At 60.9% G+C, this 13,067-nt stretch overlaps 3 protein-coding genes across 3 annotated transcripts; 1 reads left to right on the forward strand and 2 right to left on the reverse strand.

Moving 5' to 3' along the window:
* Positions 1-142: 142 nt before the first annotated feature.
* NIP1 (Translation initiation factor 3 subunit c) lies at positions 143-3,012 on the reverse strand (the record flags this gene model as incomplete). Its single annotated transcript, XM_028615930.1, has 3 exons — positions 143-2,477; positions 2,641-2,947; positions 3,006-3,012. The coding sequence occupies 3 exons, from the start codon at positions 3,010-3,012 to the stop codon at positions 143-145; spliced, it is 2,649 nt and encodes an 882-aa protein (XP_028479787.1).
* A 538-nt stretch (positions 3,013-3,550) lies between these two features.
* Positions 3,551-7,506, reverse strand: EHS24_000091 (uncharacterized protein; the record flags this gene model as incomplete). The annotated part of the gene is made up of 4 exons (XM_028615931.1): positions 3,551-4,839; positions 4,883-6,620; positions 6,668-6,836; positions 6,893-7,506. 4 exons carry the CDS (start codon positions 7,504-7,506, stop codon positions 3,551-3,553), a joined length of 3,810 nt encoding a protein of 1,269 aa, XP_028479788.1.
* A 1,561-nt stretch (positions 7,507-9,067) lies between these two features.
* On the forward strand, positions 9,068-13,002 carry EHS24_000092 (uncharacterized protein; the record flags this gene model as incomplete). The annotated part of the gene is made up of 16 exons (XM_028615932.1): positions 9,068-9,140; positions 9,198-9,287; positions 9,329-9,391; positions 9,432-9,570; positions 9,612-9,706; positions 9,743-9,882; positions 9,924-10,112; positions 10,153-10,251; positions 10,287-10,494; positions 10,531-10,900; positions 10,940-11,467; positions 11,505-11,934; positions 11,982-12,170; positions 12,211-12,366; positions 12,414-12,611; positions 12,820-13,002. The coding sequence occupies 16 exons, from the start codon at positions 9,068-9,070 to the stop codon at positions 13,000-13,002; spliced, it is 3,150 nt and encodes a 1,049-aa protein (XP_028479789.1).
* Between the last annotated feature and the right edge of the window lie 65 nt (positions 13,003-13,067).

The raw sequence follows: 13,067 nt of genomic DNA on the forward strand, positions 1-13,067 counted from the left end.
ACTGCTCAATTCACAATGTGCCGCTAGTTATAGTCAAGTGTTTCTCGGGCGTGCTCTGATCCACAGCTCGGCCTCGGCCTGTCGCTAGCAATCCTATCGTGCATCCATCTACACTACGAGCACTCTACGTACACGACCCAGTCTACGCTGCCACGCGGCGCTGGCTACCGAGACCCGAGTTGAACCCGGTCCTTCCCCGTCCGCGACCGCGGTACGCACCACGACCGCCGGTTCTCCGCTCTTGGCGACGGGCGTCGCCGCCAGCGGCGCCATCACGGCCGCCAGTGGCGCGGTCGGTGCCGGGACCCTGGCCGAGCTTGACGTCGAGGGCCTTCTCGTTCGACTCGACCATCAGGACGGCGCGCTCGGCGAGCTGCTGGGCGAGGCGCTGGACCTCGGTCTGCTCGACGCGGTGGAAGACGACGACCTGGTCAATCTGGTCGAGCGAGGCGGCGAGCTCGTCGGTGTAGATCATGCGCGAGATGATCGATGTCACGGTCTGCTGGGGAAGCGAGAAGGTGGCAGCGAGGTGGCCAAGCGAGAGCGAGGCGTAGTGGGGCGAGAAGGTGAAGAGGTAAGTGCGGAGACCCTCCTCCTGGATCTTGCGGGCGAGCATGGTGCGAATGTCCTCGACGTTGTCGAGCAGCTGCCACATCTTGATGGACAGGATGAGGTCGCGGGCCTGCTCCCACTCGCCAGCCTGGAGAGCCTTGGAAGCCTTCATGATGTGGTCCTTGGTGTTCTCGGGGGGACCCATGAACGCCTGCTTCTCGGCACCGTCCAACAGGCGCTTGAAGCCCTTGGAGGCGATGCGGCGGCGCTGCTCCTCAGTGTCAACCGAGGCAAGGAGGGGAATCTCAACAAGCATGCACGAGGTGAGGTAAGCGGCCTCGAGGAGCTCGACGTTGAGGTGCATGTGGAAGGGGAGGAGGCGGCGCTTCTCAATGAGCTCCTGCTCGGGCGAGAGCTGCACGTTGTAGCGGTGGACGGCCTGGGCGAGGAGCTCCTTCTGGCGACCAGTCTGGAAGATCTCGGCAAGGATGGTCTGGCACTCGTGGATAAAGCCACGGCGGAAGGCGGCAAGACCAAGCTGGACAACAGCACGGTTGTACATGATCTGGGTGGCGACGTCGGCGTGCTGGATGGTGTCCTGGAGATGCGACATGAGGAGGAGGTCACGGGCCTGGTGGTAGCGGGCGTGGATGGCGTGGTTGAAGACGTGGGCGAGCACGGCACGGGCACGGAGCAGGGGAGCGTCCGACTGGTAAATGTGGACACAGAGGAGGTGGATGAGGCCCGAAGCGTCACGCTGGACACCGAAGGGGGTGATGGCCGAAGTGAGGGCACCGAGCTGCTTGGTAACGGCAGCCTCCATGTGGTCGACAATAGAGTCGGGCTTGGCGTAGGTGTGCTCAAGACGGCGCATGACGGCACGGGCAGTCTGGTCGGCCCACTGCTCACGCTCAAAGAGAACCTGCGACTTGGTGATGGCGACGTAGAGGGGGGTCTCCTCGCGGAGGCGCTCAATGTACTCGGTACCGCGCTCGTGGGCGTCAGTGTGCTGGAGAGTCTTGGCAAACTCGTTGTCGAGGTTCTCGAGGAGCGAGATCAGGTTGCCGGCAACCTTGACGCGGCCGCCCTCAGTCTCGGGGGTGCGCTCGACCATGTCGTCGTACTCCTCAACGTTGTCCTGGACAATGTAGTCCTTCTCGGCGAGGAGGATGGCGAGGAGCTGGTTGAACTCGGCGAGGCACGCGACCCACGAGTCGTGGGGGATCGAGGAAAGGTTCTGCGAGTAGTCGAGGCGGGCAGGGACGAGGGCAAGGAGAACACGGATCTTCTGGTAGGTGGTCTCGGAAACCTCGAGGAGCTTCTGCAGGATACGGATGGTCTCGGCACGGTCAGTGTTCTTGCGACCACGGGCCTCGAAGATCTCGCGCAGGGTCTTGAAGACACCGTCCGAGGTGAGGTGGAGCTGGCGACCACCACGGCCAATGGTGGTGAACTCGGAGTCGGCGCCGTCGGCACCCTCGCCACCCTCAGCGGCGCGCTCGGCAGCAGTCTTGACCTTGGCAACCTTGGGGGGAGCGACGGCAACATCGTAGGCCTTGGCGTACGCCTCGGGGTCGGCGGTGTACTGGGAAACAACAGTCTCGTACTCCTTGACCTTCTTCTTGAGAGTCTGCTTCATGGCGTTGAGGGCCTTGCCCTTGTTGGCGGGCATCTTCTTGCCAGCCGACTTCTCCGACTTGATGGTCTCGTTGACGGCAGTGTCAAGCTCAGTGATGGTCTGGAGGAAGGCGGGGGGGATGTGGCCGGCAGGGGGGATGGGGGAGGAGAGCATCGAGGTGAGGTGACGCTGGATGAAGCGGAGGAGCTTCTCGAGCTCGTTGTTGGCAGCAACCCAGTCGCTGGCGGCGCCGCCAGCCTTGGTCGCGTTCTGGATGCTGTTGATGGCAGCCTCCATCTCGGCGAAGCTATCAAAACGTCAGCACACATACCCGCCCGCATGGTCTCGCGTCGCTGTCGATGGAAACCCCGCTGCTCTCGCGTGGACGCGTGCCGCAGACACTTTTCTTTTCGTCCAGCGCGGCGCGCGGCGTTCCCATCACCAGAGACCCTTGATTCCTTTGTACCTACCGCTTGTCCTTGGCCGACAGAACACGGATCTTGTCCTCCTCGTCGTCCGAGTCCGAGTCGTCCTCGCTGTCAGACTTGAGGAACTGGTTGGCCATGTTGCCACGGCCGTCGTCGTCCGAGTCGGTCATCTCCTCCTCCTCGTCCGACGAGTCCGAGTCCGAGTCATCGTCGTCAGAGTCCGAGTCCGAGTCGCCGCGCAGGAACTTGGACGCCAGCGACTTCTTGGGCTGCTTCTGCTCGGTCTCCGAGACGAGGGACTCGTTGTCCGACTCAGACTCCGAGTCCGAGTCGCCAAGGCGCGCGAAGACTGGAGAGATTGGTCAGTGGTGGCGACAAAGTGATGCGAGCGCCCAGAGTCGACGTACAAGACATGGTGTGGAAAGTTGGGGGGGAGGGTGTGGGGGGTTGCGCGCGGGGATGGGGGTGCGTGCGCGCTTTTGGGGATGGGTGGGTGTGAACTGTGCTTGTCGCTGTGTGTCGCGGTGTTGCTTGAGTTCGCACTGGGGTGTCGTTGACCGAGGGATAGGTGGTCTGACGAGGTTTTGGTATAGCGAGAGGACTGTCCGCGCTGGCCTCGTTGAACTCCTTCGCAGAGCCAGGGGGTAGACGATGGGAGTTCAAAAAGCACAGGGACGGTTTGCCACACGTTGAAAATGCCGAAATAATGCCGCTACGTGCCACGTGGGTTCGATTCCGTTGGCGCGTTGGCGCGTTTGTACCTCTGTTGTGGCGGTCGGAGCTGCGCGCATCGAGAGATCGAGAGCGCACTTGTCCTCGTTGCCATTACGATTCACGGTCCATGATCCATGCCTGCATATACTGTCCATACAAGCTGCCCTCCACGTGTATAGTACAATCTCTCTGTCTCTCTCTCTTTTGATTCTACGCGCGCGCCCTGCTTTGCTTCAGTCTACAACATTTTGGCGAACACGCCCCTCGCGCCCGCCTTTGCAGATTCCTTGAAGGCGGCATCCTTCGCCGCGTTCAGATACCCCTGTGCACTCTCGGCCATGTTGTTGACGCTCTCGCCCATGCGGTCAATGTAGTCGCCGCGCTGGTGGAACGCGTCCGTCGTCTCGGAATAGACGTCTCGGCGCTCGCGATGGTCGGCGGTGGGCGCGCGGGCCTTGCGAACCGCGGTACGCTTGGGCGCCACTGTGCTGGTCGCGGCTGTGGAGGGACGGACTTCTTCGGGCGCGGCGCCCCATGTGATGAGGGGCTTGCGGGGAGCAGGCGGCGGCTTGGGTGCAACGGGCCGGGTGGGACCGGCGACGAGCGCATCCAGCGCCGCGCCGGTGAGGATCGTGCCCCACATCCAGCCAAAGTATCCCGCGCTCACGGGCTGCGGCTGCGCCGGAACGGGCGTCTTGAGCGTGCACGGGTCGATACGCGGCGGGAAGGGCTTGCGGAAATGGAAGAGCGTGCGGAGGGTAATGTCCAGTGGTCCGCAGTACTCGACAAAGTCACCCGAACGGTCGTCAAACGACAGCTTGCCGATCGACCGCGGGGTGCCGCCAAAGAACAGGTCCATGCGTGTAATGTACTCGAGGAACGGCGCAGTGTAGAATAGGGCTGTGCCCGTGGTCGTGAGGGCGACAATGACGCGCTTGCCGTGACGGGTAATGTAGTGCACGTCGCTGAACTCCTCCTGCTCAGGAGCCTCAACCTTGGACACTCGTTCACCATTGTAGTTGATTGAGCACCGGATGGCATGCTTGGACGCCGCGATCCACAGACAGTGCGGTGGAGCTTCCTTGGTCCACTTGCCTTCACTGGGGGCTCCCTGGTCGACCATGTCGGCCAGCGCCTGGGGCGAGGCGTACAGCTCGTTACCGGTCGTGGGGTCAAGGACGAATACGGCCAGTGGGTCGGCCAGCGACTCGTTAGAGAACGTGGGGGGCTTTTGCTCCACCATCCACTCGCCGAGGATGTTCTGCAAGCCATAGATCTTGGTCGTTCCCTTGTCGTACGACACGATCAGGCGGGGACGTGGGTTGGGGTCGCCGCCCATACCCGAGATCACCCACTTCAACGAGCCGGCACGTGAGTTTTCACTGGGGAAGTTTTGCACATTGCCCTTGCGCTTGCGGCGCTTCATAGTCTTGCCCTCTTCGTTGAAGCCCTCACGGAGGATCACGTCGGGACCGCGCATGTCGAGGACCGCGAGCGAGTTGTTGGCGTACGACACTGCAATGAAGCCTGTAGAGTTAGTAAAGGACCCGCCATCGACTTCATAACTCACCAATATCAGACACCGCACAGGTGACCACCTCGCCACGGCGCACGGTGAGCACCGCCACGGGCTTGAACCCGTCGGTTGCGTACTTGGCAAGGTGGTCGATCTCGGTGATCTCCTCAAACCAATCGTGGCCCTGTGCCGGCTGCTGCGGGAAGTAGTCGGCTCGTGGTGACGACGGGTCGCGCTCGTCGTCTTCCTCGGCCACCGAGTTGGCCTCGTGCACCGACTCGGCCTTGGCCTGGGCAAACTTGGTGACGATGACTTCACCAGACACAAACGTGACAACACACTCGAGACTCTCGCGCGCCAGGTAGACACTGGCAATCTGCACCTGGGAGCGGTCGGTCGCCCACTGCTTGGCAATGGGAAGGTGCGAGAGGTCCGGGTGCCGCAGCCACTCGCCAATGGAAATGGTGAGGTGGGGAAGTGGGTTGGGGTACTCGAACCTCAGCGGTGTGGGCAGGACGAGGAGGTGCGGCGAAATGTCCCAGAAGCGCACAGTGCAGTCGGCGTGCCAAGTGGCGAGAATGCGGTAGTTTTCCATCTTGATAACCTTGAGGTCTGGCGCGCCGTGGGACTGAAGATCGGGCACGGCCATGCCGCCACGAACAGGAATACGAGGGTTCGCTTCCTGGTTGTTGTGGAGCGTGTGTTCAATGAGGCGCTGGAACGTTGGCGTGGGCAGGGGCACAATGCGGGTACCCAAAACCGACAGACCCCCGGACCAGATCAACGAAGGGAGACGGTAACGGCGGCGCAGGCTGTCGCGCTGCAGCGACGGCGAAATGGAGTGGAGCGACGGGGCACTGCTGCTGCCCGCCGGCGGGGACGCGCTCCAGGGAAACTTCCACGAGGCTGCTGAGGCCTGGCGCTGGGCGACCGGAGCTGCTCCCATACGCGGTGCGGGTGTCATCGCCACGAGCGTTTCTCCCTCGCCTGGCGTCTGGATGTTCTTGCGGCCAAGAACAGGTGGCGGAACGTTGGAGCGAGGAGGAGGGAAAGCGTAGGCCTCGAGCTGGCGCTCAGCCATGGCCATTGTGTGTGGCAGCTTCTTGTCCGGGGTAAGGAGCACAAAGATGGCGATTGGGTCAAACGACATGGCAAAGTAAGGGCTGCTACGTGGCAAGAGGATAAAGTCCTCCGGAGGAGTTTTGGTTGGGTAGTTTGACGAACCCGTCGCCGAGAGCGAGTCGCGGTACGCGTAGCGGTCTGTGAGGGAGAGACCCTCCGAGATTGCCGAGCGGGCGTTCTTGGCATTGATCACAGGCGGCTGGTAGGCGGGCATCTGGAGCATGTTGATACCCGGCTTTTCACCAGGACTCTGGCCACCAAGGACGATGAGCAAAGTTTCGCCACGCTCGCCATATTCAGCAGTCGCGTTTGTGAGGGGAGGACCGTCTGGCAGGGCGGCAATCGTCTTGATCGCAGCTTGGTCAGGGAACCCGGCCCACGCGAGCTTGTAGATGGGCTCGCGGTTTGCCATGGCCGCGGGGAGCACAGGCATGCCCTCGAACTCGGTCGTGGAGCGGATCTGGTTGTCGAGCACGCCGGCCTCCATAAGGCTTTCGCCGTCGATAATGTTGACGTCCTCGTGGGTGAGGGTACGGACCATCAATGGCTTGTCCGGGTCTGCATACGCCCAGAAGCTGATGCAGCCGTCCGCATGTCCGACTGCAAACACCAGACCGTCTGGACGCCACGCGATCGACGTGACAGCGGGTGTGCGTTCTGTCCACAGGGCCTGTAAAGGTCAGTGTCGTCGTCGGAAGGGGGTATGGCCGTGCGTACCGAAGTGTCCTGGTATGAGCCGCCACCGGGGGCACCAGGGGGCAGCGTCATCTCGAAGCATTTCGCAATAACACCCTTTTGGAAGTCGTATGCAACGACTCCACCTTCGTAGCCGATCAGGTAGCAGTTGAGGTCGCGTGGGTTCATGGCTGAGCATGTGGCCATGGGACTGCGAGTGCCGAGTCAGTGCTGCGCCTCCGTGTGATTGTGTATAGGAAGACATACCCGCCAAGAGTCTTGTTCCGGCCTGGCACGCCAGACCGCACCAGACGCTCCTCGTGCATGGCCCACAGGTTGGGGACGTTGAAGGATGAGATGGTGCGCTGTCTCAAGTCCCAGGCGAGGGTGACGCCGTCCTTCATGTTGATGAACATGTGTGTGTAGCTAGGGAGGGGCTGCTCAATAGCCATAACGGTGCCAAAGATGATAAAGTTGGCCTCGCGCGTGGGAAGAGGTGGTGACACGTTTGGGTTGGACGAGTCGGTGATGGCGGCGAGCGCGAACGAGTGCAGCATGTTACCGCTGTCGATAGCCACGAGACGGTTGTGGCCCGGGTGGAACGCCAGATAGCTGATGGCCTCTGGCTTGCGTCCCGTGCCCGGCAGCGGGACGCTCACAGGGAGGGAGAACTGGAACGAGTTGTTGCCAAAGACGTGAACAAGACCAGCACCAGTGCCGACAGCAACGAGGGAGAGGAGGGGGTCGACGGCCAGCGACGTGATTTCGCCAGTGATGCCCAGCTGGCGCAGGTGGCCATACTTGTAAAAGGACGTCTCGCGCAGCGTGCCTGTATAGTCTGTGGAGGGCGGCAGTAGCGGCGCCTTGTTGGACTTGAACATGGTGAACGCAGGGGCCGGCGCGCGGCGATGCAAGGGTGGGTGGTTGTTGTTGTTGTTGATGAGGAGGTTGAGGCGAGAAGGGGGGGCAGTGTACTGCGACGATAACGCTGCGCGTGCGAGGTGAAAGAGCAAAGACGACGAGTTGCACACCCTCCCCAATGCGCGAAAGTGTCCGCGCAGGCCCGGCTCGTCTGGACGCGTTTTGCGAACGCAGAGAGGCGGTGGCGTCGCCTTTTGGGACTGTGACCTGGGAGAGAGAGAGGCACGGCTCCCGGGTGGGGTTCTCTTCTTCTTTCGTCCACGTCTTAATTAGCCTTTTGTATTCAAGAACCCTTTTCTTATGCCGTGATGGCCCACTCGCTTGGGACACCCACAGCGTCGTCATGCGTCAGTCACACTCTCTCCACTGCATAAAGCCAAAAGCAGCTTGGCTGTGCTTTCGTGTCGGGTCGACGGGTCGACCACACCCAATGTTGCTCTTGTTCGTCATCAGTGGCGCGCGAGGGTGTCATTCCCAGCCCTGACACCATTTTACAGCCTACAGTACGGTCCCCACCCAGCACACCCAGAGCGCGTCGGCGTCTTCGTATTCATTCCAGTCACCCCCTCTGTTTCTAATGATCCAACGACTAGAAGACGCAACTGAAACAGTATCCAAGGCCTGGTTGTTCTGGCTCAGATCCGTTTGGCTTATCGTGCATCGTGGACCAGCTTCTCTGACTGCGACGAGAACGATAGGAAGAATGCCGCCAACTGGCCTGTGGGTCTAATCCTGGACATACAGTCTCAGGTAGCCTTGAACATGTGGACGGGCACACCGTACACCGGTACACCACCGGACAGGACGCCCACCCTAAGAGGTACAGCATCGACCGTGGCATCCTGGCACCCGCTCGTTAAGGCCACAGGATACCCAACTTCTTCGCTTGCGAGAAACACCTGGCACGAAGAGTGACAAGAGGAACGTGGTCGGTGAGCGTCGTTGACATCCGGCTGCTGCTCGACACGCACGTAGTGGACCACAAGCCTGACTCGATACCATCCTGGGTGTCCTTTTGGGGAACCTATGCAGCACCGACCGCTCAGTACAGCGCGTCCTCGCGTACTCGGAATGAAAGTTGCTCACACGACCACACGCAGATGTCACCAGTGGCGCCAGTGGCCAGTGGTCACAGACAAGATCTCAGTCTCCGTCCTGCCGGGAGTGCCCATTGGGCCGTGGCCAGCAGGACCCTGATAAGGGTGCAAAGAAGGACACAAGAGCCAGTTATGCACATGGGTCTTTCTATGCAGGTGTGCTCAGTGCAGCTGTCTGTCTCCAAAACATGGTGTATGTATGCATACAATAAGCCTCCAGCAGACAGAAACCCACGATCACGACCGTCATGCACCGTTTGGACGGCCTTCCTTGCCGGCCGACGACTCACCCACCCAAGCCAGGCACGAAGGGGTTCGACCCAACTGGGCGGCGATTTCAGTGCACACCTTTCAACGACCCACCTCATCCAACCTCCACCTTCATTCCTCCCTCCCCCCTCCTCCCCCCTCGACACTCTCAGCAATGGACGTCGAGCGCGTCGTCAAGACGCAGGTGACCTCCTCAGAGCTGAACCCGTCCCCCGAGCTCATCAAGAGTACGTCCCCGCGACTGGCCGCTGACGCAGCACACAGAACCTTGGGCTGACTGTCAGGCGTTAACAATGGCGAGACGACGCTCATCGCTGTTGTGCAGGCCCTTGGGCCGTTCCTCACTGCTCCCGAGGAGAAAACGCGTGTAAACGGTGAGGTATCAAACGTACCAACAACGCTAACGTCCCGGCAGGCTTGACTTACCTCTCGAACACTGTGACCTCTATCGACAAGTCGAAGATCAATCGTCCCGCTGGTAGGTGTCATTGTCACCGAGCTCCAAAGCTAACAGGCAGCGCGTACCTTGACCAACTTCTTCCTCGCCAAGCTGGACGACTTTGACTCGCTCTCTCCCTCCCTCTCGGCCCTGCTCGTCCTGTCCAAGCTCTCGGCAACGACCTTTGACGACGATACCGCAGTGGAGGTGTATCGCCAGTATGTTCAGCTGGATGCTGTACTCATTAGCTGACCCACAGGATTGTCGAGAACGTCAACATGAAGGCGTACGCCCAGTCGGTGCGGCACCAGGTGTACCAGCTCTTCGACTCGTTCTTGGACAAGCACCGCGAGGGTGAGCTTCAGTGCCCGTAGGCCAACCTGACATTAGCGTTCAAGGACATGGGACCCGAGTTCATTTCGAGCTACTCGAAGATGGTGGATGGCGAGAAGGACCCACGTAACCTCCTGCTTCTCTTCCAGCTTGACAAGGTCATCTTGATCGACTTTGATGTCGAGTCCCAGATCGAGGTGAGTTGCGACTTTCACTGCTCATCAACTGACACCTGCAGGACATGTTCGACGTCACGTTCTGTTACTTTCCCATCTCGTTCCGCCCGCCTCCCAACGACCCCTACGGCATTACCGCTGAGGACCTCAAGGTCGCTCTTCGCGCGGCTATGAGCGCGTCTTCTCACTTTGCCAAGATGGCTCTCCCCCTCTTCCTCGAGAAGTACGCCACTTCGTCGGGTCCGGCCATGGTGGGTTCCACCCGCGTGAAACACGGACTGACCCATTCAGAAAGACCTCCTCCTCACCATGGCGGCGTGCTTCCCTGCGTACGGCGCTCCAGCAGTGGCCGAACGTGGCGAGGAGCTGTGGGACTGCCTCAAGACTGAGGTGGGTTGACCATTCTCTGCCTGGCTAACCCTCAGATTCTATACACGTCCGACTCGTCCGTTGAGGCTGCGGCTCTTGCTGCTCTGGAGTCCCTCATTCGCACCCTCTATCCCACGACCAACGATGGGCCCTCCGGTCTCGCGCAACTCATTATCAAGCAGTGCCTTGAGAACATGAACGAGCCGGAGAAGAATCACTCGATGGGCTCGTCCAAGTGCCTCGCTGCGTTGGTTCGCGCTTCTCGTGAGTTATTTTGTTGGCCTCCCACTAACTCTTCAGCGTCTACTGGACCCTTCGCCCTCTCACAGGCCCTCCCCCAGCTCTTCCGCCAGTTCAACGTTCCAAAACTTCCCTCCCACCGCGAGAACATTATCAGCTATGTCACCATTCTGCTCATGGCCGCTCGCTCAGTGTACGCTGTTCCCGGCGCGACCCGCAGGCAAGAGCAGGAGCGCAGCCTGGAGCCGTACCGCGAGAACCTCCTGGACGTCATGCGCGAGGGCCTGCGCACCCGTGACCTGAAGGTGTCGGCTGTCAGGGGCAGTGTAGCGCTCGCTGAGATCCCCGGTTTCTGGACCAAGCGCGAGGTCGAGGAGGTTGTGCAGGGCATGGACGACTTGTTGATCAACGAGAAGGACCCCGACGTTCGGTAAGCTTATGCAAACCGCTCCTTTAGCTAACAATCCAGTCCTGCTGTCATGCATGGTCTCAAGACCATTGCCGGTGTCCACGCCGACGTTGTCGAGGGCGTCACCCTTCCTGTCCTCTTCCACACCCTCCCAGAGACTGCGCCGGAGGAGAGCGATGTGGATGGTCGCGACGCCTACCGCCGTATTCTCTCGGCACTCACCGACCTCTGCACTATGCCTGCGCTGTTCGAGACGCTGGTGGTTCGCATCACCACCAGGCTCGACCTCCTCAGCTCTGCCACGCCCATCGAAGAGGACGCCGCCACTGGCGCCAGCAGGCGCGAGTGCACCGTCGCATACGCTTGGGACCTCTTGAACACCCTCCAGACGGTTATCAGCATTAAGCTCGAGGCCAAGCACGTCGACCTGCCCAAGTACTACTCCCAGGTGGCTCCTCGCCTGTTCGGCATGGTCGTTTCTGCCGCTCTGCCGCGCGTGGACAAGGTTGTGCCCCTGTTCCGTGACCGCCGTCTCATCACCATTGCGGCGGCAATTGGCGAGACATTGTTCTTTGAGCTGAGCGCAGCGTGGGTTATCCCCTTCCTCCTATCGCTAACCCCGCAGGAAGCAGGCTCCCGTCGTCCAGTCGATGGTCTCGGCATTTGAGGAGGGCAACCTCTCGGCCATTGTGTACGACCAGACCTCCGTCCCGCCCACTGCTGGCTCTCCCCTCCGTGGCAACGCCACCTCGGCCGAGCAGGACCTCGTGGCTCTGTACTCGGCCATTATCCGCGGTTTGAAGGCCGACACCCCGATCGAGGTGCCGTCCATCTCCGACTTCCTTGCTACCAAGGTGCACTGGGCGGTCCGTGTCGCCCGCGATGATTTCCAGCTGCGCCTCATGCTGGACCTCATCACTGCCCTTGTGAACAAGCGCGTGTCTGAGTTTGGCGGTCATCTGGAGCCCCTGCTCGAAAGGATCTGGATGACGGACATCCAGGACACGACGCAGCCGTTTGAGCTCCGTCGCCGCGGCCTGCTTGTGTACCTTCACGTGAGCTGAAACCGATGCGGACCAACTGGGAGCTGACAAAAATACAGATTACAAAGGCACTTGCGCTCCTCCGTAACGACCTTGCGTACTCGTCTATCCAGCGCATTGTCGAGATTCTCAGCCTGAGCAACCTCGACCCCGCGTTCGTGCAGGAGGCAGCGTGCGACTTTGGTGTGCTCGCAGAGAGCGGAGGCAAGGGCAAGGGCAAGGGCCGTGGCGCGCACCTCACGACCAAGGTGGGTCACAGTGAGCTCTACATGACTGCTGACCCAACAGTTGCTGCATGCGCAAAAGCTCTGGAACTTCCTCCTGCCCAAGCTGATCGAGGGCGACAAGGATACAGAGGGCAAGGGCCGTGATGTCTACCTGGTGGCGTTTGCCAGTCTCCTGCCTTTGGTCCCCAGTTCGCTGTTCCTCTCCGACCTGCCGACAGTGAGCTAACAGCTATCGCTGCGTCCCACTCAGCTGACACTCCAAAGATCCTCCCTCTCCTCCTCCGCTCTTTGTCCCTCTCCAACGCCGCCCAGCGCGCCAACGTGATCACTGCGCTCACGTCGATTGTCGAGACGGCCAACACGTCGACAGCGACTGACAAGCTGCTGCACGAGCACGCCGTGACGATGGTGGAGGGTGTGCTGCGTTCTGCGCGCCGCCTGCCTGGCGTCGAGACCAATGGAGTGAGTACCCCCAGACGAGATGACCGGGAAAAGAGAAAAAACCGAACACCAGTCGGAAGCTCGGAAGCCAGAAGCCAAGAAGGCCAGAAGCAGCCGAAGTTTCGGCGTCTCTTTCCTCTTTCCCTCTTCAGACGCCCCCGCCGCCGCCCCGTCTGTTATGCCATTTGCAGTGTTCCACAGAGAGATACAGATAGCTGACAACTACTAGCGTGTGCGGTGTACCGCATTGGCGGCTCTGGGCGTGTTCCCTGATGCGATCCGGTACGAGACGCTGCACCCTGTCAAGGCGACGGTGATCCGCGAGCTGGCCGACTCGCTCGACGACCCGCTCCGTTCTGTCCGGCGCGAGGCGGTGGACACGCGGGACAGGTGGTACCGATACGGCGCGTAGGAGGAGGAGGAGGGATGAGGGAGAGGGGAGCAGGAGCAGGAGGGGCTCTAGAGATCCGATGGAGA

The sequence above is a fragment of the Apiotrichum porosum genome (genome assembly GCF_003942205.1).
Source record: "Apiotrichum porosum strain DSM 27194 chromosome Unknown scaffold_1, whole genome shotgun sequence".
Classification (NCBI taxonomy): domain Eukaryota; kingdom Fungi; phylum Basidiomycota; class Tremellomycetes; order Trichosporonales; family Trichosporonaceae; genus Apiotrichum; species Apiotrichum porosum.